Raw genomic sequence first — 24,824 nt, forward strand, 5'->3', positions numbered from 1 at the left:
ACATTTGAAAACTAAAATCTGGAAACCAGCTCCTAATACAAATGAGTGCAAAAGTTTGCATCTCTCTTGACCAAAAAAAGAAATGTAGTGTATCGAAAGAATAAAAATGGATTTCACATACTGTACAGTATGCTCCTTCATCACCACAGGGTACACCCACAATTAATTCGTATTGTAATTGTTTGGTTTTTGTAGCATTTAACTATAATTAAATTGACATTAACAATATATATTTCTTGAGGCTACTCTTGACAAAACCATGCTGTGACTGAGGCTTTAAATACCAATTTCCACACAATTTTTAGTAAGCCGATCAAGCGAAGTAAAAAGTATTCCTCATTTTATATTGCATTTCAAGTTTCTCTTCATAAAAATTGATTCCCCTTCATGATGTAATACTATCTAGCTACTGTCAAGTGTGGAAGGTTTGCATACCTGTAGGACAAAATGAAAATGAATTTAATTACCAGCAACCGTATAGTCTGTTGGGCTTCAAATGTTTTTTCATTTGACAAAAATGTTATGATATTATATGTATGATATTAATAGTAAAAAAGTAAGTTATTTTCTAATAACTCATACAGTTGTGCTGTCTTTATAATTCCTTCCAACCTGATATCCTAATTTTCACCCCTCCATAAATCACCCACTCACTGTACTGTGCCCTCCAGAACTATTGGCACCTGTCCTAAAAATGAGTACACATGATGGTATAAAATAAACAAGACACAAGATTATTCCAAAAGTAGGAGAATATTTATCTTTGTTTTAACCATAATCCTTTTTGTTTAAAAATTGAATTTTCTCTTTAAAATATGTCCTGAAATTATTGATACCCCATAAGGAATATTTTATCATTTAAATAAATACAAAAATATTTTCCTTTTGTTCTCAGTCCCCTCAGACATATCCTGTTTCCCTGGTGTATTACTTTTGAGGCTGCACACACTCCCTTTGTAAATCCCTTTTATTTTTTTTATTATTTAATTTGTATATATGACATAATTTTATTTTTTAATATCCATTACCTGATTGATATTAAAAACTAAAATTGTCATATATACAAATTGAGAGGTCAGTGAAAATTAAGCATATTTAAATTATGTAATTTTTTCAGCATTTATTAATGTGGATTTAGCCTTATGGTTATCTTGTTGCAGGATTGCACTCAACTATACAATGCAATAACCCTGAGAAGTTGGGTTGTTTCTTAATACACTTCACCTTTCCCATCTTTATTACCATAAAACAGAAACAGCCATGAGTTCAGTGTAGCGTTTTAATAAATAATCTGAAAATTGCAGATTATTTAAAGATAATGAAATGTGCAATATTCATGCAATACAGAAGACGATGAGTACTACAGAGTTTGAACATGTAATTTCAAGCTTTTTACAAACAGATGACTCTACAGATGAGTTCTGAACCCATCGAAGGCACATCCACATCACTTTGTTGTATCTCATCCTGAGTCCATCACATGCCTTGTGTGAATGTACAACAGTGAAGGAGCTGCAGGTAGCCGACTTGTGAACAGGATTAAGAGCCAGAGGCTGCAGTGGTAATGGCCTACACATGCACACGTGTCACATTCGACTCTAAACACAGCCTGACTGTATTTTCCATATTTTACTATAATTAATGCCAGTTTCCTGTCCTGATATAAAATACTAGTCAAGTCAATTGCACTTTTTTTAATGCATGTGACCACTCAATGTCATTTGACACTTTCTAGTGATCATTGATGCCCTTTTTGAGATACTAAGGCGTATGATAACTAGGGATGCATCGATACTGATACTAAATCGAGTTTTGGTCAATGCCGTGCTCATTTGCTGGTACTCGTAAAAAATGCCATTATCCAATACTGCAGGATACAATGAGACGTAAAGCCTAGTGTACATTTGTCACGCTATGCCAGAAAATGACAGCAATCTGGATGTATTTCATGATTAATGATGGCAATCAAAGAAATGCAGACTGCAAACTGCTCTGTGAAAATATCAAGTGGAGGATCTACAGCATCTTCCTGCAGAATTCCATACAAGGAACCTGATAAAACATCTTGTGGCATATAAAGAGTATCTTAATGGAGAGCGTGATTGTGGCTGACCTGAGCGCACAGAGCAGTATTAGCGAGAGTGCTCATTAAAATGAGGGCAAGGAACCATGAATTATGCACACACAAAGGTATGTGCGAGCGTGGAGCGTTGAAGCTAGTGTGCAGAAAAACTGCTGCATGCGAGAGCACTTCAGTTCTGCGAGCACTGAGCACTGAGGCACACACGCCAGTTCTGCAAGCACTGATATGATGCACTGAGATATGCATGCTTCCTTTCACCAGGGTCTACAATTTGCTTGAGAGTCTAGGTGCAATTCATGGCACCTTGAACTCATTTTTAATTCCCAGGCTTGCTGATACTGTTCTCTACGCTCAGGTTGGCAGCCCATGTGCTCTCTATTAAAAATACTATTTAAACACCATAACATTTTAAACATCAAACTCAGCACAGGGCCACAACCAACATAAACAGAGCTATGTTTCATGACACCCCTAACTGTGTAATACTAAGTAGGTTACTCGTTTTGGTATCGGTATCAGTTTCGGCAAGTCCAAAAATACATATATATTTAAAAATGGTATCGATGCATCCCTAATGATAACTAATGGAGTTATTTAGCTAAAATCACAAACATTCAGTTTTCATTATGAATACATGAGGTAAAAAAAAAAAAAGAATAAATACTTGCATAAATACTGACAGTGGTTTAAAAAGCTCTAGCAGTGACTAATACAGCATCACAGGAACAACAATAAAATGCAGTGCTTATCGCAGAACACGAGGTAAAAGAAGTGTGTATAGAAATCAGCGAATTGCTACTTGAGTGCTTGTCTACATGTTTCTTTGAAATATCATGGCAACTTAATTATAAAAAGTAATGAAGATACCCTTGATCTTCCACTGACCTCCAATAATTAGGCTACAATATTTGTATAATATTTCAGAGGTTCCAAATGTCTGATATATTGTTGGTTCAGAGAAATTGGTGATAATCTCTGTAACTGTAAACGCACATGTTGGTATGTGTTGGTACTGTTGGAAAAAATGTTAACATTGAAACAATATGAATAAGTGAGTAAATCACTTGATTAAAACTGATTTTGTCCTGTGTGAATTTTCACAGATGCTGAAAATTATAATCCAGGCTTTAAATCAATAATCCTATTTTTCTTTTTACTGAGTCGCACCTGGAAATGAGCAAATAATCAAAAAGGTCCTGTATATTCAAACCCTCATCCTCATGGAATGAGCTCTTGTAGCTCAGCATCGTTCAGTTCATTAGTCACGACGATGTGGTCCAGCTGTTGCAGGTAACGTTCTTGGTCTTGCATGAAGTGCGGGATCCTGGTTCTCCGCAGGACCGCAAGATGACGAAGCCTTTCCACATCTTCATAGGACACCTACAGGCGAGATTTTTTTTAGTGTTAGTGATTCGTATGAAACATACAGACGATTTACTGAATTAGAATAGAATAGAATAGAATAGACCTTGCCCAGCGAGGTTAACATCTTGAAATCGATGTTTCTCCTGTGGCGTAAAATCCTTAGGATCCCATCCAGGTAGACTTGATCTTTACTGAAACAGCCTGTAGAACAGCAGTGTTTTACAACATAATCCACTTTCTCTGGGTTTCTTTCAATGATATGTGGAGTTTTCTAGAAATATTCATATTAAATGGCCAGTTATAATATCAGTATCACACTGGGCTGGACAAAAAAAATTTCATAACTGGGACTGTACAGTGTGTTGTAGCCAAATTATGGGTTTAATTTTGGTGTCAAAGCGTTTAAATATAATGAATAAATCTTGAGAGGACAATAGTGATCTGAGCATGCAGTTAAAGAGCTTACCACTTATTGCATTCGCTCAAGACCACACCCTTCTTGCAGCCAAAATGTGAAAACCATTTCAACACCACCCTCTACACGGTACACTCACACTGCATGTACACTGCAAATCTGATTGATGTAAAATATAGCTTAGGATTCAATTCAATTCATTTTATTTATACATCACTTTTAACAATGGACATTGTCACAAAGCAGCTTTACAGAAATATCCAGATATAAAATTTTAACTTAAATTTATCCCTAACGAACAAGTCAGAGAAGGCGACAAGGAAAAACTCCCAGAGATAACTCCCTGAGAGAAACCAGATTCAGAAGAGAACCCATCCTCATATGGGTGATACCGGATAGTGTGATTATTATATACAGTTATACAGAAGAAGTGAAATGATTTATCAATCAAGCAGTGCTGTGTTAAAGGACGGGCTCCTGTTAAGGGGTTAATTAAGGAATAAACCATGACAGGATGTGCTGTATGCTCCACATAAACAGGTTAACATTGTGTTTAATTTTTGATATGGTGAAGTTTTCTGTGAGATGTTTATTTAACATTTATGGAAGGAGTCTCCAGTGTCAGACGTAAAACGAAAAACCTTTTTTGTCTCATTAAATCCAAGAGAGAAAAAAGAAGAGAGGCTTTTGTTTTTAAAAAGAAGCCATTGTTTTTAGCTGCAGTAACATAAGAGATAACTGGAAGTAACTTGTTTTGTGGACATTCCGCAATATTAAGTGCAAAAAATACGAAGTGGTGTTTTTTTAATAAATAAAAAGTTGCTGTTGTATAAGAGGAATAAACACTCCAGGGCGTGCTGTCATTGGAAAATAGTCAACTTTACCCCATATTAAAAAGCTAAATGAGTGGTAGTGTAGTCTGTATTGGTGGTGTTAGAATTGGTGTAGTATTGTTTCACTGGATACTGAATAGAAATGGACATGCCTCTGAATCTCTGAACATTTTCTACACAGTGATACTGATTTAACCCAATTTTTTAAATTAGAAAAACCCTTCAGGAAAGTGCTTGGAGCACTTTATTCAGCCGGAAGAACCATTTCTGTAGTATGGAGCATTAAATAAGCAGCAGTCTTTGATGCTCTACCTGGTTTTGAGGTGTCCGTTTGTCCCCGTTTGGCACGGAGGCAGTACTCCCAGCGTACCGCGGGGTCCTGGACGAAGCGAGCGATATAGCTGAACAGTTGGCTGAAGCTCATGTTGGCTGCATGGTACACGGTGTAGTAGAGGAGAGCAGCTCGCCACAAGAAGGGCTGCTTCCGCAACAGCACGCTGTGAATGCTGGCCAGTCCCTCCTCTGTAGGATTGGCTGGCTTCAGTCCAAACTGCTTCCTTCCGACGGCATTGGCCCACGGCTGCATGCTGTTATTCACGCCGCGTAAGTAATGTGTACCTGAGAGTGGGAATTACAGCAGATCAGCAAGAACACTGCAAAGTGCATCAGAACTTAGACAGTAAACGGGAGGACATTTTAGCTCCACCTGCCTTTAAGTATCAGAAGATAAAAACGTCCACTAAGAACGTATTCAAGTTTAAAATAATTATGTCGGCTTGACAAAGCCAACATTCTGTTCTGCTCTTTAGGCTCATTATTATTATTATTATTATTATTATTATTAAGAGACCCAACATTCTAAATGCTACTCTTCCTAGAGCTCCTATTTTTTTTAACTGATCAGACTTATGGTTTTGCCAATCCCAAAAATCCCATAGACTTACACTGACGGAATGTTCAGAGCCTAGCTCAATGTGTTCAAGATTGTAAACTGTCAAAACTCACACACACCTGTGCACACGGCCTGAAGCCGCTCTTCTCTCCCTCTCACTCTCTCAATGTACCTGTGCTACTGGTAGATTGATAGAGAGATAGATAGAAAGAGTGTGTGGCATTGATAGAGAGATAGATGAAGTGAGAGTCTCACACACACCTGTGCACACGGCCTGAAGCCCCTCTTCTCTCCCTCTCACTCTCTCAATGCACCTGTGCTACTGGTAGATTGATAGAGAGAATGTGTGGCATTGATAGAGAGATAGATGAATAGAGAGAGTAACACTCTGTCTATCTATCTAATTGTGTCACTCTCTCACTCCATTTGACTTTCTATTTTGTATCACTCTATTTGTCATCTATCTTTCTACCTTTCTTTCTGTCTGTCACCCTTTCTTTCCTTTTGTCTTTCAACTTCAAACTATCTTCAAGCTTATGAAAAAGTTTCAAACTTTCAGACTGGCTTTGTCAAGCCAACATTAAATTTTGTCATGACAACTTTACCCATCTAGTCAGCTTTGCTCTGTATATGATGCCAGGATGCTGAAAAACTTGCTTAAAGAATGCTTAAAAAGAAATAAGCTACAGTGGCCAGTTAATACTGGACTTAATATTTAGGAGTAATATAAAGCCAAAATTACAAGTGAGAGCTTTGACAATAATTCTGACTCCTAAGTTTCCACAATTTATTATACCGATCTCGTGTCTTAGCATCCCTTCCAGCCAGTGCTGCCGTGCTCCTGACAGGTTTATGGTTAAGGTCGGCCTGCAGCTCTCCACCATCATCACGGCCTGAGACAGGAGCTCATCAGACAGAGACACCACCACCTGCAAATATCACACACGATGGCTAAAACTGTGCTGTGGGTATAAGAAGTCGTGCAGCTATGCACAGGAAATGTGGATAACAATAACACACACCTCACCCACACAGCCCTCTTTCTGTAAGTACTTGCGCACCGTCGCCCACACTCGACTCTTGGGCAACACACTTCCTCCGGTGACTTCTTCAAAGTTCTCGTAGGTGCCGAACTTCCTCAGGACACACTCCATGATTTTAACTGCCTGGGAAAAGATGCGAGTGGGATTCAGGGGTGGAATGGTTTCTCTTTCTGGTATGTCAAGGTATCTGGGTAAAAGTATAGAAGTATTTAAAGGAGTATGACGTGTCCTAATCTCTCTCATAGAATGCCGTGCATAAGTATTCACCCCCTTGAACTTTTCCACAATTTGTAGTGTTACAAACTAAAACTTCAGTTTCAAGTTCAAGGAGGTGAGTATGTTTGCAAGTCACAGCATATAAAAATTCAACAGGTTTCCGTATTCTTGGGAAAAGAACAAATAGCATGTTTACTCCAAACTCACTGATAACGTAAGTCTAAGGGCAGAATTCCATCAATAAATGTTTATACATAATGGAAAAGTTAGGGCAAAATAACGAAGACATGGAAATGAATTTATAGCAACAGTACCTGTAGGTTAGTTTATTACATTTCGCAGATATTCCTTCATTATACTAAATATTTGACAAACTATTCTTGTTGAGAAAATTGCACCTTACACACTGTCGTATATTCAGACGAGGTTCGGACATAGACAGAGTAATGACAGCATTTTCTTTCTTTGGGTTCTTTTCAAACTTTTGCTCTGTTAGTTTTGCCTTATGTTTTGGATTGTTGTCTTGTTATAGGATATACCAGAGGTTCTCAAAATGTTTGGAGCCAGGGATCACTTCAGTATAGATTATTTCATGGAAATTATTTAAACATGTACAATAATATATCATCTATTTAATAGAGCAATAGAGCTTTCAATTCCAGAACCTTCCACCAACCAGAAGACATTAGGTCCAAGTTGATATTATTCATAGGACTGCTTGTTATTGAGTTACTGAGATTTGAATTTTTTGATTAAATTAAAAACGGTTCTTCAGTTAAAGGCGTTTGTAAGTTAAGCACTAAATCTATATAATTAATTCTTTTGAAAGATAGGACTACTTTTTCCAGAGGGAAAGATTTTAAGTAGCTCGAAGTAAACATGTACATAAGAACAGCTTTGATAAGACTTTTGCTTTTTTTTATCAGTAGAGAAAAATGTAATTCTTTTCTGTAACTGCATACATACTACACATGTAGTAGATAAGGAGTCGGTTGGAAAACTCCTTCAAGAGGATTGCTCTTAACCTAACCTTCACTTTTTACTGAAGCAATGTAGAATGTACTGTTTTCCCTGATTTTCCCAAATGTTTACATTTACAGAATTTGGCATATACCTTTATCCACCCTTATATTTTGCCTTTTTTTCTTTTTTTGCTCAATATTATTTTTAGGTTTTTTATTTTATTTTTTTTGCTTTATTTATGAGTACTTAGTGCTGACCCTGTTTAAAAAATCTTGCAGCATATTTCAATGCACTGCATATAACTATATTATTTATACCACCTTTATTTCATGGTTACTTACATAGCATTACATAATAATACTGTCATACTGCTATACCATTACAAGAATTTCTATCCTGTCATACCTGGGAAAGAAAGAGTCCAGATCCTTCTTTATACTTCTCCAGGACACTAACAGGCTCGGGTGACGCGTACTCAAACTGGGGCTCGTACTTATAGTCCGACTGGAAAAAGGTCTGACGCTCATGTTCGAGATTTGTGGGCCTCAGAGCCACGAGTAAACAGGGCCCACGTGGTGTAGAAGGTGTGGGTACTGGTGCAGCCACAAGCCCCCGGGCAATGTGCGGCAGGGATGTAGCCGGCCGCATTCGCCCTCTGCTGGCTCTAGGTTGCACCGTGGAGTTTACAGTACATGTACTTTCACTACGCCGCATCCAGCCTCCGGGTCCCAAACTGGGGCTTGTGAGGCTTCGCGTGGGAGGAGAGGGTGCACCGTATCGCCATGGAGGCTGCACCACTTTCCTTTCACACTGATTATTCGCCTTAACACGCTGCGGTTTGATCTCCAGACTGAGTGGCCTTCGAAGTTCTGTCCTCTTCATGGGTAAGTCCAATTTCTCAGTTTTTCCATTTCCTCCTTCTGCTCCTTGCACCCTCTGCTCCATTGGTGTGCTACAGGGCCCGTTGTGGTGCAGCCTGTCCCTCTGGGTGATATTGCTGATTCTTGCTCGGACCGGGACCGGTTTGGGTTTTTCTATATTGGGCTCTGGCTCTTGAAAATCTTCCCGAGTGGCCTCCATGTCCTCCCCATCAGCCCTCTCCACACAGTTCTCACTCAGATCTAGCACCATCGCAGCAAGCACTCCTCAGTCAGGACACGCTGCACACCTGGACACAAAAGGACACACACTTAAATACTTTTCAAAGTTGATAAAAACTAATCAAATAGTAAAGTACACCCAGACACGGCCTCACTTTCTGTTTCATCGCCTATGTGCTTATTTTATCATGATGAATAACGGCAGCCTTGCACAATAACTGAATATTGTTGAAGCCATGGAAAAGTGAAGAGGCCTAGAAAAGCCATACTAGTTATTTTGTTGAATTTTGGTCATATTTGGAAAGTGGGTGAATCTGGGTGGCACTGGAATTAATTGGTTTTTCTCATTAAAAATAATAAGAAGCAATTTCTGGAAATTTCCTACAGGTACGGTTTTACCCTCTAAAACGAAATGAGTGTAGTTAAAACTAGGGATGGACTAATGTTACATTTTGTTTTCACATTAACATTTGGCTAATCTTTAGGCAAAATGCTTTAGGTTAATGTTTTTTCCAATATTATGATGGCATACTTGTGAAAAAAAAAATCACAAAATTTTTCTTATCCTGTCTTAACTGGCATCATTACAGCCAAAAAAGTACTTAAACAGTACAGACATAGAGATTCTCAAGCTTTTTGTAGCTAAAGACCCTTCTGCAAACTCCACTGAATACAGATTTATTTTAGGAACATAATGCAACTAATCTAATATTAGCCACATTATTTAAATAAACGATATATTATTTTGGCTATTGATTACAGCAATGAAGCTTTTTATTCCTCTCACAGAACACATTTTTATTAGAACTGTCATTGGATTCAAGCTGGTGTTATTTAGAGGCTATCTGTTAAACAGTTAAACAAGCTAATAACTATAATAAGTCAATAGTAAATTGAATAACTTTGAAAATGGTGGGTTGTTATTTTCACCCCATAAGCAAGTTACAAAACTGTGGATCACCTGGCTAGGCTTTAGACCCCTGGAGTCCCTGAATCCCATTTTTAGAACCACAGCTCTACACACTACTTCTCATTAGAATGAGTGCCAAAATGATTTAATGCTAAGGACTAATTAACACGGATGAGTTCAGTTTACTGTCTGTGTGGAGTTTCACATGTTCTCCCAGGGTTCTTCGGTTTCTACCCAAAACATGCCACATGGATTGGCTATGCTTTTATATATATATGTGTGTGTTTGTGTGTGTGTGTGTATGTGCATGATGTCCTGAGATAGACTGGCTTCCCATTCAGGGTGTACTGCCACCTCACATGGGATAGCCTCTGGATCCACCGTGACCCTGCCCACTGTATAATTCACTTAATGAAGATGAATGAATGAACAATAAATGAATTTGGGATAATGTTTTTTTAAAGGTGTTTTTCATTGTGGCTCATTGATACGCAAAAATAAAGTTCTGATCGGAGAAACTGACCCAACTGTACCTTCAATAAACTTTCTTTCATTTTCAAAGAGACGGTGAAATTAAATCAACTTAGCTGAATGTTGACAGTCCTGGGATTCAAATTCACAACCTTGTGGTCACTAGGCCAGAACCTTGCACACTAAGCTGCCACTCCTTCATCACCAGGTTATTGTGCTTTTTGCTAAACTATTCATTTCAACCAGAACTTGATCATTACTGTAACAGATGAGCTAAATGAGGTGAAATTATACGCTGGTCCATTAATGCAGCCATCTAGGAATGTCAGGATGGCGTCCCTTCTTGTCGGATGATAATCTTTATCAGAGTTCAGAGTTCAGCACTAAGGCTAAAAGTTCACTAAAATCATAAGCTTATCTGTCTCACAGGAAATAATGGAATGCATTCAAAAAGACACAGACTGAGAGATGGAGATGCACAGATGTTCTCACTTTCACAAGCACTGCTGTACAAGAGTCTTGCTTTGTCAGTAAATACTGATGGCAGCACACACCCACCCACACACACACACACACACACACACACACACACACACACACACAACAGAAAATTAGGGAATTAGAATATAGAAAATTAAGCGTGGAGTAGATTTGATTTCCAAGCAAGAACTGAAATAATTGTAAAAAAAACAAAAACAAACAAACAAAAAAAACAATTATAAACTCAGAAAGCCCAACAGTAGGATGGACATGAGGGATAATATCTGTTAGTAGGTTTGCACTGATTTGGGGTGAAATCAAAAATAAACAGCCCGGCATTTTTAAATATAAACCCAAGAATAAAGAAATAGCTAAGGCATAATCCATCAAATCTCTTGGATGATTATTTCCACCGTGCAAGCCATGCATGACATGGTCGGAACATAAAGAATAAAACAGGAACATAATCTCTAAACACGCGTCATTGTGTTATATGTGACATACCGCGCAGCGTTTTCTTGATACGGCCAGTGAATAAAGCTCGGTTAATTCATGGTTCCTGGCCATGAATAGATATCAACAGCGGCGGGAGAAACTTCCGGTACGGAGGAAGGAATAACGGGACGGACCGCAGCGCGAGCTGCGCGTTAGCGGACGGCTGTGATTGCGTTGGAACAAATGACGCGCTGTTGGCGCAGCTCGGACACGCGCACGGCGTAACGGCGTAATGACGTTGATCTCTACGTCCTACGTCCTACGTCAAGCCACGCCCTCTCTGTTCCTGTAAACAGTAATGGAGGCGAGATTTGTTGGAATACTGATTGGAAATTACATATATTAATCATTTATTAATTTATTTATTAGAGACAGATCGATAAGATAAGATAGATAGATAGATAGATATACATCTTATGAATGTATATGTTTGTTAAATAAAAAACAGTCACAATTATTTATTGTTGTTATTATTATTATTATTATTATTATTATTATTTTAAGATTTAAGAAATGGCTAATACAAAACTTTTTCTTTAGAAATCTTTCTAAAGATGACCATCCCTGTTTTTTATTTATTTATTTTTTCAATTAACAACTTTTTATTAATATTAATATACTATATACGCAAATTTGGAGTGTAAAACAGAAAACATTTTTAGACAAATTGCTTAAATTGCAAAGTAAGAAAGCTTTATAGCTATTTAACATATTTGTAAATTATATTTTAGGATAATTTCGGGTTTGGAAAAAATAGGACAGTTTCATGTTGTTGTATTATTAATTTATTACTTAGTATTTGTGTTTATTTATTTTTATTCTTACTTTTTTTGAGTTATGCCATTGTATAACTCCCATGTCATTGTTTTATGTGTTAAGCTGTTCATGATGCCATTTATGCAATAATATTTTGGATTCAATGAAATAAATGCATTTTTAAACGTATGATTTAATTAATTAACTAATCAAGGAGGGAAATATAAAATCAGAGATGAGACTACAGCCTTGCAACTTCGCAGTAGTCCGAAAAGAAAATTATGTAATGTATAAATTCATTATACAGACGCTAGGGGGCGCGTGAGAGCTATACAAATGTATACAAAAGTCTAAATGGAGCCTGTAATGAAGCTATTATTAATTAAATATTTCTGAAAATAGAACTTTTGATGTGGACTGAATTCACTAAACTGTTATGAATTTCAACATTTGACAAATACACAGAATACATTAATTCAATAAAATGAATATATTTGATAAATAATCAATCTATATATTAAGCAGTCATTGTTACAAAGAAGCATTACAAACCTTAATGAGTGAAATAATTAAAAAAATATGACTGCATTGTATTTTTTTTAAATGTAACCCTGTTTTTCTTTTTAGTTTGTAAACACTTGTAAACACCATTTAGTTACAATAAAATCTTGCAATACTCACTGAAGCCAAGAAACTTTGCCCGAGTATTAACAGTAATTTATTACAGTTGAATTAGGCCTTACGTCACACGTTGCACAGACGATAAAACATCCAGTTTGTTCAAAGGTTTATTGCGTTACTGATCAAAGGTGTACAGAAGTCAACATAAGAACATGCATACACAAACATGTATACAGGTTAAGTTACAGTAGTATATTTGTTGCCTGTACTGTTTTTAGAAATTAGTGTTTATATATTTGAATTAAGTATTAAATAAGGTTAATCTTAGATCAATTGCAAATAAGTTTCAAAATGAAATCATCATATTTCAGGTTAGTTGTGTGCATTCTTCAAGTCTGCAGATTTATGACTCGGCTGCAAAGGCGTGTATCTTCAGGGGTTTGTTTAATCAGACGGCTCGGACGGCTCCTTATTCAGCCTTGGTCTGGTTGTTTGGAGGAAGCGGTTTTCCCAGGTGGTGTGCTGTGGTCAGGCCGTATGGTTTAGAGGCAAACTCCTCCTTCACCTCTGACCGGAGTCTGAACCCTGCCTGGAAGTTGAGATCAAAGAACCCGGTGGGTGCAAAGGACAGAGGCTTTTCATCCAGCAGTCCTTGAAGTCTGGTTTTCCACACCTCCAACAAGGCCGCTCTCGCATCAGCAGGAGTGTGCGCAGGACTCCAGAAGATCTGCGGGGCCAGAACCTGAAAACCACAGAAGCGCAGAACTCCACTCTGCAAAAAATATGTTCATTATTTAGTGGTTCTGTTACAAGAATATCATAATATCATAAATAATGATACAAGACATTGACGTCTAGTCTTGTATCAACACAAAAAACATATTTCACCTGTAAGGGCCACAGAGAAACATTGATATCTCCATTGAGGCCGTCTGGCAGGTACATGGACTCCATTCCTCCAGTAGTGAATGACAACATGGCCTTTTTCTTCTATAATATAAATTAAACATGATTAAAAATAAAACAAAAGGAAAAAAAAACAAAACCTAAATGAAAATACAAATGAAATAAATAAAAAACAAAGGAATAAGTAATAAGTAAATGAAATTAAAAAATAAATAAAACATCAGGTATGTAATAATAATACACACACACACACACCAATCAGCCATAATATTAAAGCCACTGACAGGTGACAATGGCACCTGTCAAGGGGTGGGATATTTAAGGCAGCAAGTGAACAGTCAGACCTCAAAGTTGATGTGTTGCAAGCAGGAAAAATGGGCACGCATAAGAATCTGAGTAACTTGTGCCAAATTGTGATGGCTAGATGACTGGGTCAGAGCATCTCCAAAACGGCAGGTCTTGTGGGGTGTTCCTGGCATGCAGTGGTTAGTACCTACCAAAAGAGGTCCAAGAAAGGACAGCCGGTGAACCGGTGACAGGGTCATGAGCACCCAAGGCTCACTGATGCAAGTGGGGAGTAAAGGCTAGCCTGTCTGGTCCGACCCCCAGAAGAGCTACTGAAAAAGTTAATGCTGGCTATTATAGAAAGGTGTCAAACACACAATGCACACAGCTTGCTGCATATGGGGCTGTGTAGCTGCAGACTGGTCAGAGTGCCCATGCTGCCCCTGTCCACTGCCGAAAGTACCTACAATGGGCATGTGAGCATCAGAACTGGACCATGGAGCAATGGAAGAAGATGGTCTGGTCTGATGAATCACACTTTCTTTTACATCATGTCCCAAGAGGAACCCTGTCAAAACTACTGATTTAGGCTATTGGCCAAGACTAATGGCCGGTCCACAGGATAACACCAAAGGACCCTCAGCCATAAATCTGATAAACTAAGGGCAAAAGGGGGTGACTCAACAAGGAATCTCAAGAAAGAATCAACATAGGCTGGCCTTCTGGACTGAGACCATTTGTTCTTTCCCCCAGGAACACAATTAACAGACTGCATCAAGTTACTTTACAGCTTTTAAAATGATGCACCACGGTTTAAAAAAACATGTTGTCTTTTAATGTCATGCCTTATTTGTATCATGCTTATAGCCACAAGGTTGCCATTACTAATTTGATTACTTAGCATGCATTATTGTGGTTGAGTATTAGTAGTCTAGTAACCACAGCTTATAAATGACTTGGTATGTGTGTGATCGTTGTGTAATTTCCTAAGAGATGGGATAAAGTAAATTGGAGTACAATGTATTTTATCCGTGTTACAGAATTCATGACCAAAGTTCTAACTTCACCTTGTGGAAAGTTAGAAAAAGCACATTCCTCAGAGCCCTGTATGCTAATTAGTGTCAGAGGAAGAGAATGAAGTTTACACCCTGCCCAAAGATCCTGCTGATTGGAGCAAGCACTTTGGAGTCAGCCCAACTGGAAAGGGTTAAAACCCCCTGACACAAAGGAAACTCTGAGTCTCTTTTAATCTTCAAGGAGTCTCTTCCATCGACATCTGCAGGAGTCTCTTCCAACAAGTCACCAGAAGTTCTCGCCCCTCAACATCAGGAGGAGATCACGCTTGCTCCAAGACTTGGCATCTAGACTGGTTCCTGCGAAGCCTCCAACTCCCGCCTTTGCACCACTGTGAACCACTCATCAATGCTTTGCAACTTGCTTACGAGACTCCGCCGGTGCACGCCTCACTCCAGTCATCATCCTGATTGGTCTTCCGAGACGCCACTCAAAAGCAACCAGACCGCTGATGAATCCCCGTCCAAAGAGACAACTTAAATGCAAGTACAGTACCTCCAGATTCTAGCTGAACTGGTGTATTTAACACAAAGTTTAATGCCCTTCTAAACAAAATGAAGTTCTGAAGCTGATAAGTTGATGGTTCGGTCAGGTCATGGTCTGAGAACCTGCTAGAAACTTGGGATTTCATTCACTCTCTGTTCAACACCCTGCTTCTTTGACTTTTGTGTGTGTGTGTGCATTTGTCTATGTGTTAGAATAGTTTAATAAAGTCTTGTCTGATTTTAAAGGCAAGTGCCTTGTGTCTCTGTGCCTATAATCTACTGCCTTAAACTGCCAATCTTGTTACTGTGCTCTTAATATAATGTTTCACTATATTTAGGACATAACTGCCTCTGGCCATGGAGGTAATACCCCATGCACTAATTTCAACTTATCACTGGATGAATAGTTGTTCAGTTTTAAAATATTAAGTTTGCAAAATTTCCCCTTCTGAACTGATCGCCTAATCTCCTACACATTATGGGGGAGAATGCAGGCAGCTTAACCTAAACAGCTAATTTTCTACGATATAGAAAATGACAACTAAGTGAAGATAAAAGAATAAGAAATGACAACTAGATAAAAATAAAGAAAAATTAACAACGTAATAGAAACAAAAATGACAGCTAAATAAAATAATAAGAAAGGAAACAAAAAATGACAACTGAAAATAAAAAAATCACAAGTAAATAAAAATGAAACAAAATAAAACACAAAATTAATAAATAACACAAAATACAAATAAATACAAAATTAAGTTACAAACCTTGTGTGCATTGATTGTTTTTTATTACTAAAGCAAAAAAATGGCAAGATGAAGCAATTGCTTTACTTGTAATTATAAATGATATTTAAAAAAATCTGAAACTATATTTGAATCTAAACTCAGATAACACTTAAAAAAGTAATATTTTATAGAAACTTGTTTGAGCGTGTGCATTTCAGACCTTGAACATGCCGTTGTCGTAGAGGTTCTGCAGAGTGTAGGCGAATCCCAGAGTCAGCACTCGGTCTATCCAGCCTTTCATTATAGCAGGGACACTGAACCAGTAAAGTGGAAACTGCAATAACAATTCAAAAACAATACTTCGTTTCTTTTCTTTCACATTAGAAATATGAGTATTTTGAGCATGCAAGGAAGAGGACAAAACTGGGAGAGAGAAAAGACGAGAAGTATGAAGAGACCTGGAAGATGACAAGGTCAGCTTGCTCCAGTTTACGGTGCTCTTCTTTGATGTCATCACTCAGTCTGCCCTCCTTCCAGGCGAGCATGGTCTCCTCGTTGTAGAGGAAGTGTTGAGGGTTCTTCAGCTTACCTGCAACCACGAAAATAAAGTCGATACAAAGTAGACTGTGGAGATTCTTCTCCTGTAAGAGCACTTAATTTTGATATAGAACCACCTGCAACACTTTCCCTCTCATTTATGTCTGTCTAGGACAAAAATGACTTCAATTCATTCAGTCAATAACATTAAACAAGTTCTGTATTAGGCTGCCTTCATACGGTATTTCTCAAACAGTGGTGCCATGTTGGCTCAGTGTTGGCTCAGTATTGGCTCAGTAATAGCTCAGTAATGGCTCATCGGTGGCTCAGTGTTGGCAGTGGTGGCTTAGTGGTTAAGGCTCTGGGTTACTGATCAGAAGGTCAGGGGTTCAAGCTGCTACTGTTGGTTAGCTAGCTGATACTAGCTAGTTAGCAAGAGAGTTGATGTAATGTTTAGAGCCTACAGAGAATGAAATCGCTCTGGTCAGTGCTTCTTCTCTAAAAAAAAAAAGTCTAGTGTGGAGGCACTCTTACCATTCAGTATGATCTTGGCAAAAAAAACATCACAGCACCTAATCGCCACTATTCCCTTTTATGATATATACACTAATCAACCAGATATATTTCAGATATATAATTTATATTGCTTAAATGTAAATTAGCAATTCAGCTTTTTCCATGCCCTGAACTCATATTATCATAATATCATAACTGCAGCACTGGCAAAATATAATTACCATATTATATATTTAAACACAAGTGAGTTTACACAGCATCAGCCCCTGATTTTACCAACACTACAGAACCTTTATTAAAGTTGAATGTATGCTGACCTTTGACATCATCTGCTGTTGCTACAGCTCGGAATTTCATGGCATAGAGATCCGACACGATGACCTTACAGCCCTGATCGGTGAGAGCCTTCACAGTCGTATCCTTCACCGCACAGTTAAAAGACTTCGGACTCTGATGTGCATACACAATCAGCACCGTCTTATCTGCTAAAACACAAAGAACACAGAGAGAGACCGAGTTAGTTTTTTAGTAAAACATGAATAAGGTTTTCAGAGGCTCTGCGTGTTTGGATATTTACATGAAAAGAAAGCAGCACATTAATTCCTAATCTCTCCACACCTATGTACATGTATGTACAGGTAAAAAAAACATCAACTGACCCCCCATGATCTCAGTATAGTATATTTGAAGAACCTCTCACTATTAAAAAGGGCCTATTAGGGAACTACAGCATGTATACTATCATACATGGTCAACGAAGCCATTAGCACTTCCTGAAAATTCCACCAAAAGAATCCAAAACAGCTTTAATTTAAGTTCTCATTATGCTTGAGTCAGTGAGCTGTAGATTAAATCCATTGATTCAAGGGATTTAGAGTCAATTAGTTCTAATTAATTAATTAATTAATCAACAATAATAGCAACACTGATAGTTGAAAGTTTGTGGTATAACGATATGGTGGTGTCTTGATATGATACAATACAAATAAACATTGTTTAAAATATGATTAAAACATTTGAATAAAACATTCAACATCATAAAAGTACAATAATTGAAACTTAGTAATGATGCAGTGTTTGCGTGATCCATTCAGACTCTTGGCAGCGTAAAAGGAAACCAAAAGAAGGAAACATTCGCTCTATGGCCAGTCTTTCACTGGTGTGACTCTCAAGGGGGCGTGTCTGAAACATGGGGCTTATTATTTTGCATTTTGCTGTTAGTGAGCTGTTGTTCTCTGTAGATGTTTTTGAATCCAGCTTTCTCCACCACCGAGTGTCACTTGACTGACTCAGTGCAGATGCGTGGAGATGTCTGTGGTAAGCGTCGTAACTTACCAGGAAGCCAAAGTGCTCCCATTGCTGTTTTTGCCCAGCTAATACGGTAATATGCTAGCTCAAGAAAACAACGCATGCATTGGAGTGTTTTTTTTAATCCCTGGAGCCTCTTCTGATTTGAGATAAAAAGGGAAGTTAGTTTGTCAGAGGAGGGAGTGTGGGCTTGATTAAGTTTAAATGTATAGCTCAATTTGCATGCGTATCAAATCGAAAGCCTCATATCGATCAATACGATATGCCATATTGTTACACCTCTAATATAATAATAACATTGTGAACCCCTTGGCTATACATCACAGGCCTCACTTTAATTGTTTGCTTATCTTTTGCCTTTTAATGCAAAAGAGTCCATTAACCTTTCAGAACACCACAGATACTGAAAAATATGGGCTTAAAATTAAACGTAGGCAGAAAGACACATTGAAGGATTTAAAAAAAAAAACATTAAAATTAAATTAACGAAGTTTCGCCTGTTAATAAAGACTCTGATGCTGTGTCTGTTGTTCTGAATAGTGTATCCTGTGAAGTTATCTCTTTTAACACCACAGCATTGTTAAATTCTCAAATCTGATTGGTCAGAAGGTGTTGTTAAATTTCTAACACCACAGCTAAACAAGCATAATATTAAATGTAACAGCGAAAACATACAAATGACAACATTTCATTCTTTAATTAATAAAAAAATTAATTGTTGGTAAACTGCTGTGGTAGAAGAGGGATTAAACACTTCTGTAAGTGTACAGTAACTCCGCTTCACATCAGGCCACATCACAATACTCAGTCATTGATTATTTTTCTTTAACCGCAAATTATATTTGTGTTAATCCAATACTGTTTTATTAGGTTTTAAAGAAAAAATCATGTTAATAAGGACTCCACAAAGCTCATAAAGGAATTACTGTAAGCTCTGATTATAATCAGGAGTTTTGGCACACTGGGTAAAATCTGTGTAAACCAGTTATCTTCAAAATCATCCAAAAGGTATTTGCAGTGTTTACTGTATTATGGAATATATGAAGTAGCCTAAACATCAGAAACCACCTAATCATTTATTTTATTTTAAGTGTACAAAAAGAGTGTGACACCATGGGTCTCAGGCTGGAGGCTCTCCAAGTACAAGGACAGACTTGTCCACATTAAGCAGAGCAAAGGCCCGGCCCTCATTTGCAGAGGGAAATCTAGTGGAGTCTGACGGAGTTTCCTAGACAGTGACCACAACGTGGTTTTCTTTTAATCAAATCTCCACTGCACAGGCCAACATCCACATACAAGTGTGCTTTCAGTAAGATCAGATCTTAGAGCTTTATCAATGCTGTAGGTATTATAGTGAACAAACGTCATGCACCAATGCTGGCAAATGAGGAAATCGCATCACTCATTCAATAAATCATGACTATTACGTCAAACAGACTTAACAATATAGATAAAGAATCAGGATCGTGAGTAAGCGTTTCAGTAAGTGAAGCGATTCAGTACATTCAGTGAGTGAAGCACTCATTAGAACAGAAGTTCTCAAATATGGCTACAGGGACTCCATGGGACCATGAATCTGAATTAGTATATTTATTATTGAGTTCTTACAGTTATTTGCTCTGTTTCTCTGGTCCCTTAAATTGAATGGATTTAATCCAAATCTTAATTCAAAAACAAGTACACGTATAAAGAGTATCAACTTGGACCTGATGGGTTCTGTCTGTAGGAAGCTCAGGAATAAAAGGCTCTATGGCTCTGATCAGTACTTATACATTAACTTCAATATTATGAGTTATTTTCTATAGATACATGACCTATAATCCTAATTAAGTCCCTTTCAGTTCCAGAAGACAGCAGAAGGGTTAATGCTTTTCTGCTGCACCACTCGTGATCCCCCCGAACATCTGATGTGTGTAGAATGAGCAAACTAATCTCCATGAGACTCCAAATCATGTGTTTTCTGAAAGTTTAACTTGCAGACATGTCTGTGCAAAAGATTTTGGCACCATTTCTGCAAAAAACACGAAAAACCCAAAAATATCTAATTTTGCAAATGTGTGCATTTCTCTAGATTGTCTGGTCTGAAAGTGTTGATTTAATTGCTTTAACAGCAACTCTGACAATAGCTCCGGTCCCAAGGCAAATCACAGCTTTATATTAATGCACTTGGTCTCATATGTTTGTACTTTCCAGTTTCTCATTAAGATGACAAGCTGCACTTTTTTTTTCTTATTAACTTTAAGAGAGAGAGAGAGAGAGAGAGAGAGAGAAACAAGAGGCTGGTGAGGAAACAATTATTTATAGCTACTGTAAAGTGAGTAAGAACAAGAACTAACTTGTTTTGTGGATGTTCCACAACATTAAAGAACTATAAATGAGTAAAATGTATGACATATCGTTATTTAATTTAAAAAAAACATTTTAACTGTTGGTAAATTGCTGTGGTTTAGGAGAAATAATACACTTCTTGACATGCTGTAATAGGAAAATATTCAACTTCAGTAACAGTGGTAACAGTAACTCCGACTTTGCATCAGGCTACATCACACCATCCCCTCGATGATTATTCGCCTATGACAACAGCATGCCCACTGAGTGTTTTATTCTTTACAAACTAAATAACCAGGTAGTGTGTATGTGGCATGTAAAGTGTCCTTGTTAAAAACATTTATGAAAAAACGTCTTGAAAAATTTGAAAGGTTAGTATTTGTTTGCATATCCTGTACATACAATTTCTACATCTGCAAAGTATGGATGATACAGAAAAACATTTTCATGACGTACAACATAAATGAGGACATTAAAGCTTCGCGAACAGAATGTCAGCAAAATAAGGCACTGCTGCATTTAAAAACCTGTAGAGCTTTGTGATGATTTAAAGAACATGCACAAAAACATGTTCTTTATCATGGAGGGAAACATGGAGGGAAAATGAAACATTCATTACTAAAATACCGTAACATCTAATCAGCTACTTATTACTCTGAGTACTTATGCATATTTTAGATAGTGTGTAATTTATCCTGGGTTAATATAATATCATGATATATCACCCATCATTAATGTAAAGTCTTTGGAGTGGTCCAAGGCAATCTCCTTGGATGCAAGTGGAAAATTATTTAGGAGTACAGGAATACTTGGGGGAAAAAAGACCCTGGTGTATTTCAGGTGAGGAAAACAAATACACAAACATACACACACACGCACACATGCACACACACAGACTACAAAGTTTGATGCAAAGTTTGAATGCAATCAACAATGTCCAAAATATATATATTTTAAAAAGGCTTTGCAGACTAGTAAAGTTAAATGTGCATACACGCCAGGGACTGAAAGAAAAGAAAATCAGAATAAAAATCACTGCAATCTAAAATAGTTACCAACATATCTCACCCATTGTTGCTGTTCCTGGTTGAGAGGTATGTGGAGCAGACCTAGCAGGTTGGATAACTGCACTGGAAATGATCTGGGGAGATGATTGATCTTGAGCAGGACTCGCGTGAGAAGCTCTGTGGTGATGTTGTGGTTGCACAATCGACGCACGACTACAATGGAGAGGCGGATCACTGGCTCGCAGGACTACAGGTGTTAATGTAAACAGTGCACAGCTGGCTCACTTCTCATGCTCTGCTGTGAAACCACGCACCGCACTATTTCACTGCTGCTGTGAAATGTGACTGGACTGTGATTAGTCAGATGATGGTCATGTGACATCAGCCCATCCTTTTTGTACTCATTCCAGTTAAAGGAAACTTTCTGCAAATGACCTCAGTGCTTTTTGTGTTCACTATGCAAATGGACTCAAAATGCAGCTCACTTCTCAGTTTTCTCTCTGGATATTTTACAAGACCGCTTGTTGTTTACACCCCAACTCGAAGTCCAGCTGATTTCAAAAACAACCATTCAAAATGGTTGTTTTGTATGTTCTCAGTCTCAGTCTCGCTCTGGCAATGAAAACTATCAAGAGAGCAATAACTGAAAAATATCAGACATGCCTAGAAAAGAAAGCAAAGAGGGAATGAAACATCAAATCCAGCTCATATTTTATACCATAGGGCTACTTGTGACTCACTACTTACATAGTGGTTGTCAAAGACAAAATACATGCATACACTATGCAATGACACTATATGTACACTATATGGTCAAAAGTACGTGGACACCTGACCATCACACCCATATGTCTGTCTTCCACAAACTATTGCCACAAAGTTAGAGGCATACAATTGTCTAGAATCTCTTCGTTTGCTATGGAATTATGATTTCCCATCACTGGAACTAAAGGGACTAGCTGATCCAGCATGACAGTGTCCCTATGCACAAAGCAAGGTCCAGAAAGACATGATTTGACAAGGTTGGTGTGGAAGAGCTTGAGTGGCCTGAACAGAGCCCTGACCTCAGCCCCACTGAACACTTTTGGGATGAATTATGAATGCTAGGCTTTCTTGTCCAACGTCAATGTCTGACCTCACTAATGCGCTCGTGGCTGAATGGACAATTCCCCACAGAAACGTGCCAAAATCTAGTGAAAAGCCTTCCCAGGAGAGTGGAGGTTATTGTAACAGCAAAGGGGGACTAAATCTATAATTGGATGTTCAACAAAGCACATATGTGTGTGATTGGTCAGGTGTCCACATACTTTTGGCAATATAGCTTATCTATTTAGTGCTCCAAATATCTGTATCTGTATTCTGAATTCATTTGCTGTATTAACACATCAATGACTCAGCACAAAAACTGCTGAGTCACTGAACTGAGACCAGTTGGAATGCTAAATGCATGAAAACACCCTAAAAGGGACACAGTGCTGAAGGTAAATATATCATTATCACATAAGGTTTTAAATAAAGATAGACCAGTAAGTACCAGTAAGTGTGCTACATACGATAATTAATCCATAGCAACAAATAGGTAGTGTTTCTGTGTAATAAAATATGCCTCATTACTCAATCATTGTCTCTTTTCAGTTATGTGTGTGTTCAACTGAAGTTGCTGCACTTATTGTTTTGTGGCTGCAGAGAGTCAAGTGTCTGATGCAGAAGGATTGGGGCTAGAACAGTTGCATGCACACACACACACACACACACACACGCACACACACAGGGTGTTGGGATTCATTTTCTAAAAGAATTACAGTGTGCACAGTAATGAGTGCAATATGCTATACAACCTGTACTGTGTATGTAGTGTGTGTGTGTATATATATATCATTTTTTTCTTTCCAATTTAAAGAAAGAAAATATAGTGGTTATAGTGACTAGTAACACATTTATTAATAGCCATTTATTCATAGCCAGTGAAGGTATTCCTAAACTTTTGACCCTACATGGACAATATCTGCGACCCCAAGCCTTAACCATCCTGCATTTTTATATTCCAGATGTATAATTTAGCAATTTTGAACAGTTTATCATATGTCAGTAACATAATATCATTTCATTGCACACAAAGATATATCTGGGTAGTTAGTTAGTGACAGCACACGCTGCTGTGTGAAAAGGTGTGAAAATTTTCACCAGTAGGAGTTTCGATTTCAGGTATTATGCTATTATTGTCAGGGTTACACATTCACACACCACACATAACCACAGTAGTGATTCACTAAATGACTATTTAACGTTTGTCCTTGTATTGTACCCCTGTGGTGTCACAGATTTCACCTTAATGCAGAACCACTTAACAATACCTGAACTCTACATAAACATACACCTTACAAAAAAACCCTGAATTCTGGAGTTTTCTCATTATTCAAATAATTTCTTCCTTAACCATGTATCAGTTGCATGAATTCCTCGGAGCTAGGCACTAGTATGTGCAGAGCCCATATGCACCTTTTCATTCCTGCATACTCATCATGCTTTCATGGCGTGCCACTGCTAATAGCTACTGAACAGGCTACTCAGCTTTGAACTTACTACTCACCTTTTGTGGTATAATATTTGGGTTTTTTTTTTTTGGTATATTAGAACATTAATTTATCTGAAGCCTATCTTGGGAATAATAGGCGCATGGTAAATACACCCTGGGTGGGACGCCATCTTATGCACACATTAACACACCTACAATCAACCGACAGGCATTTTTTTTTCTTTAGAGGCGAGAGGAAGCCAGAGCACCAGAATGAAATGTGCATTGTTTGGAGACGTGCAAAACTCCATACAGATGGCAACCAGAGTTCAGGAATGAACCCTTGACTCTGGAACTGTGAAGCACTGACATTACCAACACCATACTGCCCTGGATTAGACTATAACGTTTAAATGTGCATCGCTTGGCTTTGGTAACTTTGCACACAGAAAAGCTTATCCATTCAGGGTTATCCAGCCGTATCTGCAAAAGCCA

The 24,824-nt window shown here is 37.9% G+C and overlaps 2 protein-coding genes across 4 annotated transcripts; both read right to left on the reverse strand.

Annotated features, from left to right (window-relative positions):
* Positions 1-264: 264 nt before the first annotated feature.
* kiaa0895l lies at positions 265-11,454 on the reverse strand. 2 transcript variants are annotated; one of them, XM_026930910.3, is made up of 7 exons: positions 11,276-11,454; positions 8,216-8,978; positions 6,611-6,754; positions 6,385-6,517; positions 5,009-5,314; positions 3,552-3,649; positions 265-3,463 (listed from the first exon to the last, which is right to left on the reverse strand). In XM_026930910.3, the coding sequence occupies exons 2-7, from the start codon at positions 8,939-8,941 to the stop codon at positions 3,302-3,304; spliced, it is 1,569 nt and encodes a 522-aa protein (XP_026786711.2). In that variant the 5' UTR covers positions 8,942-8,978; positions 11,276-11,454; the 3' UTR covers positions 265-3,301. The 2 variants fall into 2 exon arrangements, with proteins under 2 accessions (XP_026786711.2, XP_034164601.2); XM_034308710.2 differs by lacking the exon at positions 11,276-11,454 and having other exon boundaries at positions 6,611-6,818; positions 8,216-8,485.
* Positions 11,455-12,797: 1,343 nt separating this feature from the next.
* nqo1 (NAD(P)H dehydrogenase, quinone 1) lies at positions 12,798-22,155 on the reverse strand. Of its 2 annotated transcripts, none has more exons than XM_026930559.3 (6): positions 21,876-22,155; positions 17,489-17,653; positions 16,577-16,707; positions 16,339-16,452; positions 13,532-13,633; positions 12,798-13,415 (listed from the first exon to the last, which is right to left on the reverse strand). In XM_026930559.3, the coding sequence occupies exons 1-6, from the start codon at positions 21,877-21,879 to the stop codon at positions 13,113-13,115; spliced, it is 819 nt and encodes a 272-aa protein (XP_026786360.1). In that variant the 5' UTR covers positions 21,880-22,155; the 3' UTR covers positions 12,798-13,112. The 2 variants fall into 2 exon arrangements, with proteins under 2 accessions (XP_026786360.1, XP_026786359.1); XM_026930558.3 differs by having other exon boundaries at positions 17,489-17,656; positions 21,876-22,153.
* Between the last annotated feature and the right edge of the window lie 2,669 nt (positions 22,156-24,824).

Source organism: Pangasianodon hypophthalmus, chromosome 11, assembly GCF_027358585.1.
Source record: "Pangasianodon hypophthalmus isolate fPanHyp1 chromosome 11, fPanHyp1.pri, whole genome shotgun sequence".
In the NCBI taxonomy this organism is placed as follows: domain Eukaryota; kingdom Metazoa; phylum Chordata; class Actinopteri; order Siluriformes; family Pangasiidae; genus Pangasianodon; species Pangasianodon hypophthalmus.